Source organism: Pelodiscus sinensis, chromosome 16 (assembly GCF_049634645.1).
Source record: "Pelodiscus sinensis isolate JC-2024 chromosome 16, ASM4963464v1, whole genome shotgun sequence".
Lineage (NCBI taxonomy): Eukaryota > Metazoa > Chordata > Testudines > Trionychidae > Pelodiscus > Pelodiscus sinensis.
Window position 1 is genome coordinate 37,437,897 of NC_134726.1, and position 20,937 is coordinate 37,458,833.

A 20,937-nucleotide genomic window follows, 5' to 3' on the forward strand; every position below is an offset into this window, starting at 1 on the left:
GTTTCCGACAAGTGGCCCCGTCTACACGGGGCTTTTTATCAGCAAAACCTCTTCTACAAGAAGTATCAGCAGAAGATATGCAAATGGGAGTGTGATTTGCATATCTTCTGCCGGAAAAAAAGGGGGGTTGGTATTTTGTTTTGTTTCATTTTAGGGCATGGGGAATGAACATAAGAATAGCTATACTGAGTCAGATCAAAGGTCCATCTAGCCCAGTATCCTGTCTGCCGACAGTGGCCAGCACCAGGTGCCCCAGAGAGGGTGGACCAAAAACCATGATCAAGCGATTTGTGTCCTGCCATCCGTCTCCAGCCTTTGACAAACAGAGGCCAGGGACACCATTTCTATCCCCTGGCTAATAGCCTTTTATAGACCTAACCTCCATGAATTTATCTAGCTCTTTTTTAAACTCTCTTATAGTCCTAGCCTTCACAGCCTCCTCTGGCAAGGAGTTCCACAGGTTGACTGTGCACTGTGTGAAGAAGAACTTTCTTTTATTCGTTTTAAACCTGCTACCCATTAATTTCATTTGGTGTCCTCTAGTTCTTATATTATGGGAACAAGTAAATAACTTTTCTTTATTCACCCTCTCCACCCCACTCATGATTTTATAGACCTCTATCCTATCCCCCCTCAGTCTCCTCTTTTCTAAACTGGAAAGTCCCAGTCTCTGTAGCTGGGATTCAGTCTGTTGCTGATGAGCTTTGTAAGCAGACGGATTTTGAAAGCTCTTTGAAAAGCCATTTAGTGCTAAATCCTGGTATTAAACCAGGCCTTTCATTAGCCAAGTTTTCAATCCCCACCCAAGCTTAGTACAGGGAAGAGTTTCTGAAAGGGTCAGAAATAAGCTTTTAAGCGTGTTCTCCAATTAACTTTTGTGCTTTTCCTCCCCAACTTCCTCTGTGCAGCCCACTTCCTTCTCCGAGTGCCTATAATTACTATTTCAAAACTCTTTTGAACGGTCTTAAGTAACAGATTCCATTTGCATTTAGGCTTCATCTAAATCCATTAGCCTTTTCCACTTTCCTGTCATTATTTACTTGTAAAAGCTGTCTAGAGAAACTCCCCCCCCCCCCCCCCCACACACACACAGTATTTTCCAAGAATAAATTGTGTTGCTGCTAATAAAGGCATTATTGTCTTTAAGGATCATTATAACTACTTCAGGTTATCAGATACAATGGGTGGGAACGTATGCTTGGATATATCAACGCAAAGTCATCACGACAAAAAGAATAGTTTGCAATATTATCTCTCTGTTTAAAACAGTAATGTTGTATTGCATCTATCCATGGTACAATTAAGAAACTGGATTTCTGGAACAGTTGAGTTCCCGAAACTCATACACATGTTAAACGGGAACGACAAATATTCGGAACTTCATACAATCAGTTCCAACTTTTCTTTCAATACTGCTTTTTCAATTGTCCTTTTCGTACAGGGACACAGGACAAATGTGATCCAGAATTAATATTTTGTAGAAGAAAAAGCTTTCAGAACGTTTAAGACCAATATTTCTGGGATGGTCTTGAGGTAGAAAAGGGCAGTTGATAAAGTCAGTGTTTGCAATTCAGAGAGGAAGCGCTGGACTAAAGCATGCACATTTGGAAAAGCAAGTGACTAGAAGCCAAAGTGACACTGGCTAGTACATATTTGTTTTCCCAACAGAGAAATGCAGAACATCAGCAACAGCATAAAGTGCAAAGAGTCCATGAGAATTGTTTTAATTCTTTCGGTTTTAATAATCTAGGAACTTATCTGTAACATCTTGCTATATATTTTAGAAACGTGCCCAGGGCTGGCCTTACCATGAGGCGAACTGAGGCGGCCGTCTCAGGTGCCAGACTGTGGCGGGGGTGCCACTAGGACCCAGAGAATTAAAGACCTTTCAGAGTTTTGGCCCAAGCGAGGGGGCATGGCAGCGTCATTTGAGCTTCCTGCCTCAAGTGCCAAAATATTGTGGGCCGGCCCTGACCATGCCTCTTGTCTGTCCGCCCATGTCTCTGTGCAACCATGGGCTCAAGAATTCTTCCTTAACAGTAAGCGCCGGGATCACCAGATGCGGTAGGCCGCTTCCTCATATCACAACTTAAAGCCAGGTCAGGGTGTGGTTGTGCCAGAACAATGGGATGTGCCTGGAATGGGATTGTTTCCTCGTAACATGGAAAGGCAGGGGTCTTGTAGGAGGGATACTTACAGTGGAAAATGACCACAGGGGGGCAGCAAGGGGCCAGAGATGAGGACGAGAACAGCTATACCCGCATTGGGCCAGCAGGGGGCAGAGGTGGAGAACAGGCCAGCTCTCTACTATAGATTTCAGAGAGTGTATCTGTGTGTCCATCCCTCAGCCAGGGCGCTTCTTACCTGGCCCGAAGCCGCTGCGACGAGAGAGGGTTGGGGTTGTCCTCTCTCCCCGGACCAGACTGCATACTGAACTGCCCCTCCCCCATCTCCCACCCCACCCCAGAACAATGAAGAAAAACAAAACTCATGAGTTGAGGATGAATCTCTGAGTAGGTAATATTTTAAATAACTTCTAGGAGGTTGCACCCTCTGCTCGCTACACTCGCCAAACCCCTCTCTCTGGGGGCAGGTGTCTGGCTAGGGGGAAGGGGGCAGGAGCGGGTTGGGGGTAGGCGTCTGGCTGGGGGTGCAGGGTCTCAGCGGAAGGGGTGAGGAGGCTGGGTGGTGCTCAGATGGCGGAGGGGGTATGGAGGAGAACCCGAGGTGGGGAGCTCGGATGGCAGAGGGGACCTGGCACAGCTCAGGCATGGAGGGCACCCGGCACAGCCTGGGGGGAGGGGGGCTCAGCTGGCAGGGGGATCCGGGGCAGCCTGGGGCGTCAGGCTTGGATGGCAGAGGGGACCCAGCTAGGGATGTTACATTTCAATCAATTAGCTAATCGATTAGTCGATGGAATTTCCAGCGAAGTCTCGATTCGTCCATAAGAGGGAGGTGGGGCGCTCGCTATCCCGGCTGTGCCGCTGCCTTTTAAACGTAGTAAAAGCTGCCCGCGGCTCTCACTGTATTTAAAAGGCAGAAGAGCAGTCCCCACGCGTGCCGTTTCCCCACGGCAGTTCTGCCTCCCCTGCTCCCCTGTGGGGACAGTACTGGGGGGAACCAGCTTTTAAGCCAGCTCCCCCCAGCACCGGCTCCTGCTTCCCCCCCCTCTTCCCTCTCTGATAGAGGCAGCAAGGCGGGGGATGGGTAGGGAGTGGCTAGTCGCTTACACCCCTAGACCCAGACCCAACAGTTCCTCCCCAGTGGCGCAGGCCCCCAGGTGTGAGGCGGGAGTTGGGGCACCCCATGCCCAGAAGGGATGGCGCCAAAGTTGACCTCAGCAGCGGCATGAGGACGCAGATGACGGGATGACATTACTCTGTCGTCCCGCAGGAAATTTGAGAGAAAGAGAGAGATTAACTAACACTGCTTTCATTGTCAGAGCAGAAAAATCATGACGCAACTCGTGACACCCCACAAAATTCACACAAATGCATGGAAAACACAAACAAGTGTCGCAGTTGCGCACTAGCTGGCGTTGACTCTCACTTTAGTGTGCAGCAGAAATTATTTAAACCCGCCCGATAAGGATTCAGCGAACAGCAGCGCTGCAGTGTTTGCTACTTTTTTAAACTAGAGTTTCAGAGTTTTCTTAAAACTCCAGCCCCTGGAGTCAGGTGACGACACAAGAAGTTGAGCTTTCGTAGTCAAAAAAAAGATTAAGTTTTACATCCTCGTGGTGGCTGAGACACTCTCAACCCCCTGCATTTCAAAGGGCCAACAGCCAGAAAGCAAACATAAAAAATGTTGTGTGTTAAATCGCATGATTTTGAAAGACAATCACATGATTACATGGGGTCTGTCTCGTGACTTGCAAACACCGAGGGTTGACAGTGCTGTTTTAAACGATTTAAAACCCCCAGTCACTCCCACAAAGCGTCGCTACATTGCAAAGTTTTTTAAAAATAAAGCAAAACAGTTGCACGACTGATTACAAAGAACGTCATTTGTTACCCCCTAGGAGTAAGAGCTTTTATCAGGATGATTACAACTAACTGCCAACACCCGGCCTTAATCAATTTCAACCTCATGGTGTCCATTTAACAACACAGAGAATAAATGGGCCCAAGTCCTTTGCCGTTACACTAAAGGGTTTGATCTAAAGTCTGTTAAAATGAGTGAAGAGAATTTCATTGACTTCTACGGGGTTTGGATTAGGGCCAAAACCAGAACCCACCCCATTAAAGTCAACAGCGTCACACCCGGGTGAAATTGATGTACTTAAGTTAGAATCAAGCCCTTTGCCAACTGGGCTGAGTCTGTTTTCGTTTCAAAGAGTTTTCTAGACAGCAACAGAAGAACCGGTCTCGGGCATGGGGAGTAATGCCTGCCTGTGATCATCTTAAACATTTTCAAATGTTTCTTCCCCAGCAATAAAACGTTTTTTGTTAATCCCACGTGAAAGCAGTTGGGGAAAAAAATACCAACATTTGCATGTGCTGCATCCCGACGGATTGCTTCATCTAGACCCTTAAGCGGCAAAACATGGGCAAGACAAGTAGGCTGAAACCTGCAGACCCTTATGTATGGAAGGGTCATTTGAGGGCAGAATGTTACGTAACCAACAGCATGCTAAGAACACAAACGGGTCTATTCAAGTGAGCTGGATTCTACTGTTTCAGCTAGGGTTGCCAGGTGTCCCGTATTGACCCGGACAGTCCGGAATTTTTGCCTCCTGTCCGGTAAAAAAATTCAGAAAAAGTGTCCGGTACTTTCTGATTGTTCCCGGCCGGGAGGCGAAAATTCCAGGTGCTTCCCGGGTTCCGCAGGGGAGCTCTCCAGCCCGGCACAGAGAAGCAAGATGGTGGGCAGCTGCCAGCAGCCCGTTAGAGCCAAAAAGCCTCAAAAGTGTTAGTTTGGGGGGGGGGGGTTTGGAGAGGTTTTGTTGAGTTTTTTTGCTTAACTCTCGGGGTCCTTTTTTTTCCTCAACAACTTTGGTCTCCCCCTTTTTTTTTCTCCTCAACAGAATTTTCTCCCCAGTTGTTTTTTTGTTTTTTGGGGTGGAGCGTGTTTGGTATTTTTGGTTAAACCATCTGGCAGCCCTAATTTCAGCTGAAAGTTAAATCGTTGTTCTACAGACCCGGATAATCCAAGGTGCAAATTTCTTAAGAAGTGGCTCGTCTGACCTGTTTTTCTGTCTCTTCTGTTTGGATTTTATATTTTGTTTTAGTGCGGTGACCTGATGGCAGGGATCTGGAGGGGGTGATGACAGTCGCTACTTCTGCAATGTTAAAAAAAAAAAAAGAGAGAGAGAGAGAGAGAGATTATAAAATGGTAAGTGAGAAGTGTGCTCCAGAACTCAATCTGTAGGGAGATGCGGCAAGAGGCAAGCTGCTCTCAAACTTTGAAGATCTGGAAGTTAAGTTCATTAGGAAAGCTGAGTAACCCTCATCAACGAATAAAGATAATGCCTTAGACGCAAGCTCCTTCCATGTTTTGTCTTCGGATTCCTTGTTTATTTTGCAAGATTCCTTTGTCTCGCCCTACGTATGTCCTCCTTAAACGTTTCTACGAAATGCTTTCCTCGAGCCAGGACGTGAATTTCGTGCCAAAAATGCATCCTGGCGCTCATGCGGAAGCTAAAATGTCCGTTTATTGAGCGGCTCATGCTATAGGAAATCTTGATCTGTCTGGGCAATCACGACACGCACACAGAAAAACCCTGGAGACAGCCACTTAACTCTGCCTTTTAACTGCCAATAACGTTCTTTAACTCAAGTCAAAAGAGCAAGGCGGGAATGGCGGTGTCTTTTTTGTGCCTCTTCTCTGCGCCGCGCCAGGACTTAAGGATAACGAGGCTTACCGATGAGGAAGTCAGCCCCGAGAAATCCTCTCCCAGCTCCCTTGTAAGATCACCGCTTGCCCCCACCAACGAGAAAGACGTGCCGGCAGAGGACACGTTTTCTCTCTTTCTATAGGACCATGCAACATAACCAGGTGTGTGCCCAAATATGAATAATGGGTTCACGCAGGCCGAAAGGAGGAACTATTCTCGCACAAAGGAAAATTGGGAAAGAAACAGGTTGTGGGGGGAGGGACGAGAGGCTCAAAGAAATTCAGCAGGTTGAAATTGTTTTCTTAAATTGATGGAGGCCTAAGGGTGCCGCTACGATGCATAACTTATCCGGGCTCTAGCACGGTCCACAGCTCAAGCATTGATATTCAGACACAAGGGCCTGCCAGCTGTTACCATTGCTTGCATGAAGCCGTCAGCGTGTAGCTTTGTGATTCATGCAAAAAACAAAAACAAAACAAAACAAAAAGGAAGTATGTTTTTTTTTTTTTTAATTCCTAGAAAAATCCAAGATGGGCCAATAGCCACCGTGTGAAATTTTGTGGTACCACAAGTGAACCTTTCAGCAGCTGCCCTTTTAGTGCTGTCTGGGGCCACAAAGATGTGATCAGCTATTTGGTGCTTCGGGAACAGCATCACACTTATCTTGCCCCTCTAAAACTGTGTTGCTTGAGGTGTCACACTACAGGCTGCAGGACGAAGATCATAAATAACACGAGGCATGAGAAACTGAACTCTGGCTTGACTGCCTTGTGGCATCCTCTGGGGGTCTGTGCAGGGCACCAGTTTTTCTGCATCAGCTGATTTTAAAACCCTTAACTTTCCCAGAACTCCCAGGCAGCGAACACACGGTGCCTAATGAGCTAGCCATGCCACTAAAAGCTCCCTCCATGATCCCAAACCCCCACCATCCAAACTTTTCCAATGTTGAAAATCACCGTTGAAAACCTAGAATCACTGAGATCGGGCTGGGTTGCAAAGCAAGGAACTGGGAGGTTTTAGAGACTCCGTTTCAATTATAGCTGCAAGGAGGGCAAAGTAAGATCTAACCATCCAAAAGAAAAATCCCAGCACCAGTAACCAAAAAAAAAAAAAAAAAGCAGCAACATTTGAAACAGATTCCCCTCCCATTATACAATCAAAGATGAGCACATTTTTGCTGCATGTCAAATCAGCCATCGCCTTCTAAAACTAGAAACTCTTCCCATGAAAGTTTGAGTGAACCACAGTTATTTCTGGAGCTGAAATATTCTGCAGTTATTTCTGTCCGGCCCTTTTCAATAAAGGTTGTGGTCCTGATTTTAAGCTGGTGGGCCAGAGATTCTGCTGGTGTAAATCAGAACAACTCCAGCAAAAGGCAGGAGTTATGTCGGTTTGTTACAGTAGTACAGAATCTGGCCCTTTATTTCAGTACTTTGTGGATGTATTCACCAATCCAACTGAGGGCAGAACTGCCCCCACTCCTTCCTGGTAAGTTAGCATCCCTAAAAATATTCCTGCTAGAATTCTAAACATCACTTGTCAACTTACATCTGTGATTTATACTTCCCCTTTTCTTTATTTCCAGAAAGCAGAGAAATAACTACACAGAGATAACAAAGTACTAAGCTTTTTAAAATCATAGAAAACTAGAACTGGAAAGGATCTTGAGAGGTCATCGGGTCCAGTCCTCTTCCCTCATGGCAGGACCAAGCACCGTCTAGACCAGTGGTTCCCAAACTTTTTGGCATCACGCCCCCTTTTTGATTTTTGAAAAACCCTCACACACACACTCCAAATAGCAGCAAACTTGTTGAGCAAAACAAAACAAAAAAAAAAGGAAAAAAGGAACTGAACAGGGCAGCAAAACTTGATATGGGGGGGGAGGCTGGGTCGCCTCACACCCCCTCTGGGATTTCTTCAAACCCCGTAGTTTGGGAACCAATGGTCTAGACTATCCCCTCTAAAAGAACCCCTTTACTTTAGTGCATTGTTAGCCCTGTAGCAAACTCACTACAAACATCAGTTTAATTTGCACACTGTTAAGTGCAAAAAAAAAAAAAGTGGTTTTGCTTTAGGATAAAAATTCTCTTCATGCTTGGATTGTCCATTAGGTTATTTATGTTATAATCCAAAAAGGAAAGCTGTTTATCCTCACATTATGAGTTAAACCTATAGTAACCAGAAAAATGTCACATTAGGTATTTGGTCGGTGTATGCTGAAGGCTTTTGAGTCACTAAGAAACACCCCTCACCCCACCCTACCCTTTTCAAAAAGGCAGAGCATAGATACTGAAGTTAAACACACAGTGAAAGACTAATCTAAGATGAATGTTTGTAATCAGTTAACGAAGCAATGCTTTAAGTGGGTAATATAATATCAACTACTCCACAAATAAACACTCCTCATTTCAGTACAGCAATTGTTCCAAGCCCACAAGACTGAACGAGGATTATAAAGAAAGGGGAATTTGAGGTTGTACTTATTCTAGAGGATTTTTTTTTTCGTTTTAGTTTCCTTAAGACAAACAACAACTATACAGATGCCCCGGGACTCAAAATTTTGTCATTAAAAGTTTTGAGATATTTTTAGTTTTTTAAATATTTGAATGATCCAAGAAATGTTTACCCCACTTTGAGATAGTCCTAGGAAAAACTGACACTTGTATCCACCTTTTCTTACCACACAAGTACACCTTGACTGACAGCTCAGTCTGACTTTAAAAGAGGTACTAACAAGGGAAATGCAGGATTTATTCTGTTTCAGCAAAAATAAGTTGTCTAGTGGCACTGTTAAGACTAACACAGTTATTAGAGTATCCGGGCATAAACTTCGTGAGAGGGAAACACATTTTCATAAGAAAATAAAACTGAAAGAGCAAAGTGTAATAGAAGAAATCTTCTTACTGTAGCCATGCAGTTTTTAAGAATTCTTCCTCAGCAGAGAGAAAAGGGTCACATCTCATAGAATGCTGCACTCATTTCTATTACTCAGTTAATGATATTAAACTGGTCACCATTCCATAATGCTCAGAATCATTTTAAAATATTTCGCTGGCGTCACCAAAACTCCTTGCAAACAACTACATCCCTCAACATTCACAACTAATGCAGCACTATGTATTCATATTATTCCCATTTATTGATATACACTGCAATTGTCTCCACTACTAGTAATATCAGAGTATTCTAACTTCTGAACTGGGTTTAATAATGTGTATAAATGCCATTAACATGTTCTTCTGGCTAGTTAGGTCCAATCATACATTTTCAGCCAAAAAAAGAGACTTACTATTGTCAACACCATAGGAAAAGATGGAACTTAGAAACAAACTCATAAATCATCGTAGCATTAATACAATCACAGAAATAATGGGGCTGCTCATTGTACTTGAAGGTCAACAACTTTACCGGCCAGATGTGAAATTTCAGAGCTGCAACTGTGAGGCTACGGTTACCTCGTTCTGCGTTGAAAGCTCTGGTTTTCCAGGGATGGTGTTTCAGTGAGAATTATGATACTAAACCTTCCCCGCGACGGAAAGCAACGGGAAGACAGATGAAGTAATTAAAAAGGAAAAAAAAATCTCTCGTTTTGGTTTAAAACGGAACACAATAGCAGGCCAGACAGACTGACAGAAAGACAGACGGGCTCCCCGTGTTATTACTTTCAGATGTTTGACTAACACAGAGTGACGTTTTCTCAATCTGCGTATGTTGGCTGGCTTCAAACTCACAGGCTCGATTCATTCACTGACTTCAGGGGACTTGCGCCAGGGGTGAGCTGGGCCCGGCCGCTTGCAATTGGCCCAGATAGGGACGTTTTAATAGACAACACATGCACAGTAGCTGCTCTTCCAAATGTTTCCTCGCGCAGAGAGTTCAACTCCATTGAAACCCTTGAAACTAAACAACTCCCTTGAATCAATACGGTTCTGCCCTTTGACACGGCGGGCCGACCGTAACGTATCAAGGAATTCAGACAATAGGGGGGCTTTTTCCCTCCCGCTCGTCTCTGTGACAGTATTTTCCACCCACTGAAAATAAGCGATTCCTTTGGTAGAATCAAGCATGGCATGCAATGCTAATGTTCTTTTTTCAACTCCCTACGGGAAACACAGTAAAAGGAAATGGGGGTGGGGGGGATTGCAAGTGTATCAAGGAATAATATTAAGGGTTAAAACCAGAAATTTGAGGTCATTCAGAAACCAACTCTTCGACTTCATCCTAGATTCATCCGTCTTTCCTTAAACAACGTCACGCGTCCAACTAAGCCTGATGCGTACAAGTGCCGTAGAGTGCATCAAGAACAGTAGAATCCTAGAACAGTAGAACTGGACGGGACCTCGAGAGGTCATCAAGGCCAGCCCCCCGCCTTCACGGCAGGACCCAGCGCCGTCTAGATCATCCCTGATTGATTCTGTCCAACCTGCTCTTCCATATCTCCAGTGTGGGAGATTCCACAACCTCCCTGGGCAATTTATTCCAGAGTTTCACCACCCTGACAGGCAGGAAGTTTTTCCTCATGTCCAACCTCAACCTCCCTTGCTGCAATTTAAGAGCAGAAGGCCTAATTTTCCCAATTAGCGGAGCGTTCACAACTCCAGCAGAACTCACTGAGAACAGCCGGCGATCGGCTCCTGTGAAACACAAACCCACGGCTTCCTACCCTGCCCGACTCAGTGCTGCCAGGGACCCACAAAGGTGTGAGGCAGCTCTGTTCCCATCAAGGCCTGCCACTTCACCTGGGCAGTCGATAAAAACCCGGAGGTGCGGCTGGCTGACCTTCAAATCCCTGAAATACCCCACAGTCTGGAGACATAAGAAGGCATCAGACTGGCAACATAGACAGGTTTCGTTTGGATCAAGGTTTTGCCGAGAAAGCCAGCAGGCCTGCAAGGTCGTGATAAATATTCAGTCCTGGAACTTCTGGCAGCCTCCCTTTTAAAAAGAAAAGTTGCTTTTAAGTGTTACGAAGAAGCACAATAGACTGATTAATAGTCGGTGCTTACACAGAGAGCTCCCAGCACCTGCTAAGAACTTCCCAAGCACACGGGCCCACACAGGACTGTGGTTACACCCTGTAACGCAGCTGCGGAGAGCAGACCCCGCACCACTGAGCTGACACACGCTGGCTACTTTAAACCGTACGATGCCGCAGATAAGTGGCTTGCGATTGATTATGCACATGGGGCGTTCGGTCGTGCCGGGCTCTGAAAAGCAGCATCCGCAGACACCCAGAGAGGTGACAGATTTCCAAAGGATGGAGCGATTGGGAGCGGCGGAACACACTTCTCTAAAGGCCGGGCTCTGTCAGTCCCCACCCCACCGGTAGATTGATCCATGGCTTTTTAGGTCCTACTGCTAATTAGGCAAAGGGTTCCCACAGACACATTGTTTTAAACAAACATCCTATTTATTCCTTGAAAGTTTTTTATCCCCTTTTTCTAACGGGGGGGGGGGGTGGAAGGGAAAAAAACTTGCAACCCCGGTCACCTTCTTTACAGAGTAAACCCATCAAAAAGTGTGGGTAGCTTGTTTTAGAGGGGTAACCTACACCAAGCTGAATGGGAGAAGAGGATTAGGGAGTGCAGGGGCTGACCTGGATTATATGAAAGAGGAGGAACCTGGATTGAGTGGAGAGAGCAGAAGCAAACCCAGATTATGTTAGAGTAATGCAGACGTGAACACAGATTATACTGGAGTACCTGGACTGAAACCAGGAGTGAACCAGATTACATTCAAAAGAGTAAGCTGCACTGCGTGTCTGGTCCAGGGGCTAATCCAGATTAGGACAGAGTCACCTGGACTGAGTGGAGTGGGAGCAGGAGTGAACACAGATTACAGAGACCTGGATCCAGTACATGGAAAGGGGGCTAATCTGGTGTATATTACAGCAGAGTCACTTGGACACAGCAGGGAGGGATCAGAGAGAGCAGGAGCGAATCCGGATTACACTGTCCCGGTCTGAGTGCGGGGAAAGGGGCTCTCCCCGATTACATCCCAGAGAAATCGCCTTGCTGAAGTGGGCGAGGAGCGGCGCAAACCCAGATTACCCTGCAGAGCCCGGGTTGAGTGGGGGGAGCAAAAGTGAATCCGAAAGACACTAGAGTGACCTGGGTTGAGTGGGGCAGCAGGAACCAACCCAGATGAGCCCGGAGAGCGGGGGACTCAACCGGATTATAGCCCAGACAGAGAGCCACCGGGCCGGTGTGAACGGGGTGGGGCCATGGGAGTGGTGCGAATCCGGATTACCGAGCAGGAGCAGGGTGCCCCGGGATCCCCCTCCCCACCGCTCGCTCACCTGTACCAGCGCAGCCCCTTCTCGTAGCCGCGGTCGAAGAAGTGGGGCTCGGCGCCCAGGGCGCGCACGGCGGGGTGCGCCCGCAGGAACTCCAGCAGCGCCCGGGTGCCGCCCTTCTTCACCCCCACGATGATGGCCTGCGGGAAGCGCCGGCTGCCCGCCCGGCCCCCGGCCTCCGCCGCCTCCTCCGAGGGCCCCGGGCCGGCGGGCGGCGGGCGCAGCGGCTCGCAGGAGCCCGTCAGGCAGTAGAAGAAGTAGGTGCAGAGCAGCAGCATGGAGAGGCCGAGCGAGGCGCGGGGCTGCGCCCGCACCAGCCCGCCCAGCTGCCCCGCCAGCCCGCCGCGGCTACATCCCATGGGGCGCCGCTGGCGGGCGGAGCGGGGGCCGCCGGCACATGCTCCCCGCGGCTCGCCCGGCCGCCGGCGAGCCCGGCCCAGCGGGGACGCAGCGCCCTGCCCCGGGGCCAGCGCTGCGCCCTGGCGCGGCCCCCTCTGCGCCCTTCTGCTGCGCCGCGCTGCCGGGACGGGACGGGACAGGACGGGACGCCGGCACCCGCCGCTGCTGCTGCTCCGGTCCGAGCGGGGCAGGGCGGTCCCGCCGGTGCCTGACCTGGGCAGAGCCGCCGGCGCGGCGGGGCCGGAGAGTTGGCAAAGTCCCTCCCCTTTTGGAGACCGCGCAGCTGCTCCGCAGGCAGCGGCGGGGCGAGAGGCAGGGACCAGCCGGGCGCCCGGCTCCCCGCGGGCTGACGGGCCGGGGCTCCCCCCCCCCCGCCTCCTCCTTCTCCGCCCCGCAGCCCCAGAGAGCGCCGCGCGGGGTAGACGGAGCCGGCGAACCGCAGCCGGACTCTGCCGCGCGCGGGGGCTGAGCCAGGCTTTCACCCGCAGATGCTGCCAGCGGCCAAGCCTCGGTGCCCAGGGCAGGGTTACACTGGTGGAGTGACAGTGAGGGGAGGGGCCCGGGGGTTACCTTGGAGTTTAGCAGCCGCTCAAGCTACAACCTGCCTTGTCTACACTAGACCGCATTTGATCCGGAGTTAATAGTTTGTATTAAAACAGCTGGGCGCGGGGGTGAGGGGCGCGGTGTGCTAGATAGCGGAGGAGTAGTGCGGGGCTGGGGTCGGTTCCGGGGCTGCAGCGGAGTGGGATCTAGCAGTGCCTGCTGTGCCCTTTCTTACCCCCCAGCCTGCTGCCTCCCCCCCCCCCCCACCAGCCTAGTCCCCTGAGCTCCTATTACTCCCAGCCTGCCCTGTCCCCTCTCTGCTCCTCACCCCTCTGCATTCAACTCACATCCCCTTCCCCTGGGCAGCAGCAGGAGGGGGAACACTGAGAACACACCAACCACTGGTTTTCTGTCCCAGATTGGTCTTCGTGCCGGGCCTGGCAGCAGCAGCCAGGAGGAGCAAATGCAGGTAAAGTGAGGCTCAGCCCCTGGCAAGCCTGGGAGGGAGCCTGCGCAGGGCCAGACAGCCTGGGTGGCCTTTCGGAGAGCTGGCAAGAAGCACCTCCCGGTGCTAGGGCCTTACCAAATTCAGGGACCACTGTGGTCAATTTCTAGGATTTTTTAAAAGGGTAAAAGCCCTGATTCCAGACACTTCCTTCTCAAATGTCGTAGTGTTGTAACTGAAAGGGAGACCCACAAAGGAGTCAGGGCACAAGGACATTGCAAGGGGGGCGGGATTGCGGCTTTTACTTCTAGGCAGCTGCTGGCAGCTGTGTTGCTTTCAGAGCTGGGCAACTGGAGAGCAGCAGCTGCTGGCCAGGAATCCCGTGCGGAAGGCAGAGCTACCGCCAGCAGCAGAGCAGAAGCCAGGATGGCTGGGTATGGCATCACCACCCTTATTTCTATGCTGCTGCTGGCAGGGGGCTGCCTTCAGAGCTGGGCACCCAGCCAACATTATAACAACTGCTCTCCAGCTCTGAAGGCATCGCAGAAGTCAGGGTGGCAGTACCACGAGCCTCCTAAAATAACCCGCCACTTCCTTTTGGGTCAGCATCCCCACTTTGAGAAACACTGATCTCCACGGTGAAATCAGTACAACAGAGGGTCAAAGCCCCCAAAAGGCCTGATTTCATGGGAGGACACCAGATTTCACAGGCCATGACGTATTTTGCAGGGTTGTGAATTTGATAGGGTCTTCCCCATGGTGATCCTCTGCCAAATTCCCCATCCCTGCTCCAAAGTAAGGAGGTGCTAGAGTTTCTTAAGGAAACAGTTATAAGGCCAGTTCTCCACTCGACTTAGCAGTTCAGCTTAAGGTACGAAACTCCAGCTGTGTAAAATACGTAGCTGGAGTCGGCTTACCTTAAACCAAGCTTGGCGGCGTCCCTACAGCAGGAGGCTGATGGGAGCAAATGCTCCCGTCAGTTTCCCTTACTCCTAGCAAAAGCAGGAGTGCCAAATGCTGGCCAGGGGCACCCTCTGTGTTCCATTTGGCGAGACTTAACTAGACTCTCTAAATCAAACTCCAGAAGATCGATTGCAGCAGCAGCGATCTTCCTTTTAGTGTAGACAAGGCCTAAGAGTAGCTATCGTGAGCAAAACAGCTTATTTTCCTGAGCCTAGTTCTTGGAAAAGGCAAAACCACCTTTGCTCAAATGTTCTCCCAAAATTTCAGCCTGGGGCAGACCCCCAGCATGGAAAATTTTGACCTGAATGGTTCAACTTCTGCAAAGTTATATGCCACTGAAAAATGGTCTCTCTAATGGAATCTTAACTAGAAGTGGAGCTACCCACTCCGCCAATAATACATAAATATGCTGCAAAGTCTTACTAAATTATTATTGAACCCTCCAAGAGATGCAACATTAGTTATAGTAAATGAATAATTAAACCAAGCAGCTTCTTTAAGACTGGAAATTAGCTGCCAGGATGAATGCTCAGACCTGTCTCCTGCTATTGATCGGTATGTGAAACCCTCCACTGAATTCAGTGGTGAGTTCTCAGTAAAAATCCCTAGTAGGATAACAGAGCCAAAATATAGCATATTGTCCATTCATACTTTCCAAGCAACACAGGGATTAAATTAAAAGGAGGCAGATCAGAAGCAGCGTGGCACAAGAGATGCTCGAAGAGTTATGGAAATCTCTAGCTATGCCACATTCTTTCACACCTCCTATAGTCACCCCTGTATTCACACCCCACAGACTAGTAAAATAATCTTTCTACAAAATAGACCTGGTGCGATATCATCTGCAAACTAATAACTTGCTGGTCAATGACGTGGTGAAATAGACGCATGGACATGGAGTGTCAAGTTATGAAACCACCACCCCCAGCTAATGTTAAAGACATCAGTTCCGACTCGTGTCGCACAAATGAAGGCCCCACTGGTGACGCGTGTCTTAATGCAAGGCGTGCAGGGTTATTTCAGCTGCATGGAAGCTGTAAACAGAGTCCTCAGCAAGAGAGAAAAGAAAGGAGACAAAGGAAATTTGCATCTCAGCACACACAGGGGAAAGAAAAACACATGAAGCATCTTTCCCCTCCGCACTCCTTATCTCCTTCTCAGCTGGATAGGACGTGCTAGGGGTGGAGGCGGAACTGTAAAAGTGAGGGGCAAACACCCCAAGGGCTCTTTCTCCCTGGTCATCTCCTTCCTGGCACCTAAGGGTGCGTCCAAACTGCACCCTAAACTTGAAATGAGATGCACAAGTTGCGCTATGCAAATTACGTATCTTATTTCGAAATAGCTTATTTTGAAATGTGGCATGTCTACATGGCGCCAAATGTCAAAATGCAGTGCTATTTCCAGCCATCTCTTATTCCTCGGGCAACGAGGTTTACCGGGATGGCAAAATAGCATGCCCGTTATTTCGAAAAATATTTAAAAATAACAGGCGGCTTGTGTAGACACAGGATAGCTATTTTGGGATACCTCCAGTAACCCGAAATAGCCTTGCAGTGTAGACATATCCTAAGAAAGAAACAGTGTTTGGACTTTTATGCCTTATTACTTTACTTGTAGTCACTTATAAGCCTCTCTTCCTTACTTATTTCATTGTTTTAATTCAATCCAGTGTGTTTACGTTAAATTGTCATGGGAACTCCATTAAAGGTGGCCAGCTGTGTATTGTTCCCATCAGGAGACAATGGGCCTAATATCTCTGGACTGTTCACGAGTGGCTGGACACTATTGGACACGGATTTTTGGACGGGGAGTGTGTTGGGTTACCCTGCCATAGTAACCAAGGCTGGTGAGAACCCCAGTGTGACCAGAGGATGCCCAGCATGCCGGTGGCTATATGCAGCACCCAACCTGGATGGCTCTCAGCAGCAAGACATTGGTTTACATGGTGGGGGATGGCACAGCCCCTCTCAAATCTGGATAAGGCCACGCGATGGCCCGGAGAGCCGACTGCGGTTCCTTTTGCACGGCATGGCCACTCCCAGTTCACCCAGAGGGGAACGTGTCTGGCCAGTCCTACAGGAAGTCAGTCCTACAGCCAGTCTTGCATTGGCTTATGACTTCCCAAACTGGGGGCGTGAAGAAATTCCAGGGGGGGGGGTGCGAGGTGACCCAGCCCCACACTCCCCCCCCCATCAATCCCACCCCACATTTTTCTGCTATTTTTTTGACGGGGGGGGGGGGCGTGAGGGTTTCTCAGAAATCAAAAAGGGGGCGTGATGCCCAAAAGTTTGGGAACCACTGTTCTGATCACCTCTCTCTTTAGTGGCATCTACTGTTTGCATTAGGAGGAGCATTGCCAATAGAGCTAGGCAAGTGATTCTTCCCCTTTATTTGGCACTGGTGAGGCCACCTCTGGAGTATGGCATCAAATTCTGGAGCCCCCATCACAGAAAGGCTGTGGACACATTGGAGAGAGTCCAGCGGAGGGCAACCAAAATGACTCGGGGGCTGGAGCACTTTGAGGAGAGGCTGAGGGATTTGGGCTTATTTAGTCTGCAGAAGAGAAGAGCGAAGGGGGATTTGAGAGCAGCCTTCAGCTTCCTGCAGGGGGGTGCTAAGAGGCTGGCGAGAGGCTGTTCTCAGTGGTGGTAGATGAGAGAACAAGGAGCAATGGGCTCAAGTTGCAGTGGGGGAGGTCTAGGTTGGAGATTAGGACAAACCATTTCCCTAGGCGGGTGGGGAAGCGCTGGGCTGGGTTCCCGAGGGAGGGGATGGAATCTCCACCCCTACAGATGTTTAAGTCCTGGCGTGACAAAGGATGATTGAGTTGGGGTTGGTCCTGCTTTGGGCAGGGGCCTGGACTCGGTGACCTCCTGAGGTCTCTTCCAGCCCTAGAATTATATGATTCTATTTACGTACAGTGTTAGGTGCAGACCTTGCCTCAGCTGGTATAAATCAACATTGCTCCATTAAAGTCAAAGCAACGAAGCTGCGTTGGACCGGATGAGAATTCGGCCGACTCCAGTAACAGTTTGTGATTTTGGTGCTGAAAAAATCTGGTTCAGCTCCCAGTGATGACCATAGGGTCTGTACGTAAGCCATCGAGGTGTGCGACACGGACATACCACGCCCCTGGCTTGTGCCAAGCACCAAAGTGCAACCTTATGATGAAAATACCACATCAGCCTTAAAGACCAGCAGCCCCTGTGGGTGCCACGGATATGTTTCCAACTCGGGAGGGAGGTTACCCCAAAAATCATTCTGCTAATTGTGCAGTAAACTTCCTCATTTCCATTGAACCCCCCACCCCCACCCAGCAATAAAAAGAAGACATTGACAAGTTTGTGTCTGACTTGTTCCCCCACCCGACAGAAATGAAAATAAAGATCAAACAGAGATTGAAAACAAATAAAGCTGGAAGGTATAAAATGTTTGACAGCCTATAACAGAGTAACTAAATATGTTTTCATTTGATGGCACTCTAATTATTGTTTTAAATCGCCTATATCACACAAAGGGATTTGCAACAAAGCTTTACTGCAGAGTTTTTAATCACAGAGGAAAATATGCTGTAAATAAACAATCATGACTGTGATGATAGCCAAACGCCATGCAGTTAGCAATCAACACTGAGAAAATACAATATAATTAAAAATTGACGATGTCTATATTCAATTGGGTGAAACAATTCAAAGATGTGTTCTCTTACCTTTGGGTTTGCAAAACAAGTTAAAAGGAAGCTATTTACAATTTTGGACCTTTTTTCAAAATCAAATGCATACTTCAAATGGGTCATACTAAAAATACATCTTTGCAAACCTCAGAGGAAACCAAAACAACCTGTCTGCTGTTTTCTCATGGGAAATTCACTGCATTCGTATTACCATACCTGTATTATATTATTATTTCTATTTCAGCAGTCTGTCGGCAACGGGGGAAGGGAGCATTTGTGCTAAACGCTTTACAAATACCCAGAGACAGTCCTGCCTTTAAAAATTTACAATCTAAATAGACAAAACAGACGAAGCAATATTATCATCCCATCTACCGATAGGGAAACTAAGGATCAGGGAGGTTAAGTGATTTGTCCAGGGTCACACAGGAAGTCTGTGTCAGAGCATAGATTGCCCCAGTCCTATAATAGTGGTTTTAGCACAATATCTACAGACTACGCATTTCGAGAAGATTAGGTCCTATTCACAGAGCCCTGCGTGGATACAAAATTTGTATCCACATCTGATCCAGGATCTGCAAACATGCTGCGTTGATATAAAACCATATATCCCCAGCTCTGCAGGGCTCTACGTATCCATCCTGCTCTTCTTTGCTTGGTTTGAGTTGACTGGTACTCAGTGGATATGCTATGCTGAGGTTACTGGAACTACTCTTGAGAGTAAGGCAGACAGGATTTGACCCAAATTGTTCTGGGACTGCATCTTTTGAAAGATGCCTCCTGAAACAGCAGAGTAGGAGCCTGTGTCTTGACGGAAACCACAAATAGCAAGACTTAGCCCTTAGGATGAGATGGTCATAATGTGCTTTACAATCCATGTATCAAACATCCCTGTTTTCCAGATGGGGAAACTGAGTCACATGGTGAGGCCGAGTGACTTGCCCAAGGCCACGCTGGAGATCAGTGGCAGAGCAAGAAAAGACACCCCCCCACCTCTAGGACTCCTGATCTCCATGCCACTGTCCCCTCCACCAGAACCCTCTCTTGTCTGCCATGGCAGCTATCATGCAGCGAGAAAGACCCCCACATAGAGACATTATTTGAGCCTCGCAGAAGCTGCTTAAAGTTTTCCCTCTTCCATGGACCTGATCCTCTGCATTGCTTGGTACCTTTAACTCCCGCTGAGTCACGGGCCACTGAACACCTGGATGGATCAGCCTGGAATGTATAATGTGCAGTGGTATTTTTGTCAAGTCATGTCATGTCAAAAATGTTCCTGGTATAAGGAGTTTTATGCTCCTGCTCATTCTTTTTCAGTGGGATCTCAGTCCCATCAAGACGGGGAACGTCTCTGCATTGATAGTGGCGCAGAAAGCCCTCCCCACACACATACATTTCTGCATAGCTCTCCTCTCTTGCATGTACAGTTACTCAAGCCTTCATAGGGCAGTGACAACGGGAAGGAAAATATATCCCAATGGAAACACGCCAACAATTTATTTATGTGACTTGCCAGTGAGACGGAATCAATACACACCGGAGAAGGAGTTTTAACTTACGGCTAGAATAGGACTAGGCATCCAGTGACTAGTTTCAGTATTACTGCCCTCTGCTGGCCTGTGTGTCATAGGTCCTATACTCCTAGCAGCTCATGGAGATTTTCCTTTAGCACTGGTGGTGGAGGCTTTGGCTTGTACAGTAAGAAAATCCAAGTTACATCCTCACTGCAGCTGCTGAGTTCCAAATGACCAACACGGGTAGCATAGGGACAACCGTAAGTGCACAGATAACCACAGAGCTGCTGCCATGTGATTGACCTTCTCCTCGTGCGATCCAAATACCTTAAAAAAAATCTAGCTCCTAAAATGGGACGTAGGCTCTTTCAAAAATTCTCATTCTAATTTGGACTGCTATCTGGGAGTTTTAGGGTTAGTACGGGCCCCAGTTTTTCTTTAGAATGGGGAAATATCCCAGTGCATTAAGCATTTTTTCCTTTCTTCGCACGGGAACATTTTATCACTGGCATTGAAATAAAAACATGCCACAGACCGATATTAAGTACATCTTCCCACCCTGTTCCCTCTGCAGCAGAATACAGAGTCTGGTCTTGCTTTATGGAACAACCCAGCTACTTAATTGAAAAATCGCCCAGGTCTTTCTATCCGTCCGTCTCTGAAACGCTGACTCGTCAGTTGTTTCCAGTTGGGGGAAAAAGGCCTTTTTAAGCTAAAATTAGCCATCTCCGGAGTGCCAGCAAAACGCAGGGACTGACAGGCCAGCACAAGATGGAGCTGATAAGGAATCGCACTCAGGCAAAGAAGGGGTAAGACGATAGTTTGTTCCGGTGGAACCCACCTTATTCATGCTCAGTGGATTCTGTCCCCTGAAGCACCCAAAACCCGCACTGGAAAAGTCAGCTCTGAAAGCCAAGTCAAAGCTAGGGGAGTCCATGGGCCATTACCAGATGCTGCAACTTACAAACCAGAGTTTGTTAAACTTTTTAAGACCAAGGAACACCAAACAATAATTTATTTTTTTTTATGAGGAACACCAAGGAATTTTTTGTTGAGCAAAAAAAAAAAAGAAAGGGAAAAGGTCACCTGCGCCTTTAAGGGTGAACTCTGTTGCTCTCCACAGCACACCTCTAACTGCCTTGCGGCACACCGGTATTCTTCGGAACACAGTTTAAGAAACACTGTTCTAAGCAGAACTGGAGGGGATGGTTTGAGGGGCTTGAGAAGAAACAGAGTCGCACAGAGGTGACCTTTCACAGCCTCCTCATC

The 20,937-nt window shown here is 48.2% G+C and overlaps 1 protein-coding gene across 1 annotated transcript in view; it reads right to left on the reverse strand.

The window, feature by feature from the left end:
• HS3ST6 (heparan sulfate-glucosamine 3-sulfotransferase 6) overlaps positions 1 to 13,026 on the reverse strand; it is a 129,270-nt gene extending 116,244 nt beyond the window's left edge. Inside the window, exon 1 of the mRNA XM_075899829.1 lies at positions 12,135 to 13,026. Coding sequence (XP_075755944.1) covers positions 12,135 to 12,490 — 356 coding nt within the window. The 5' untranslated portion in view covers positions 12,491 to 13,026. The remainder of the gene's footprint in view (positions 1 to 12,134) is intronic.
• Between the last annotated feature and the right edge of the window lie 7,911 nt (positions 13,027 to 20,937).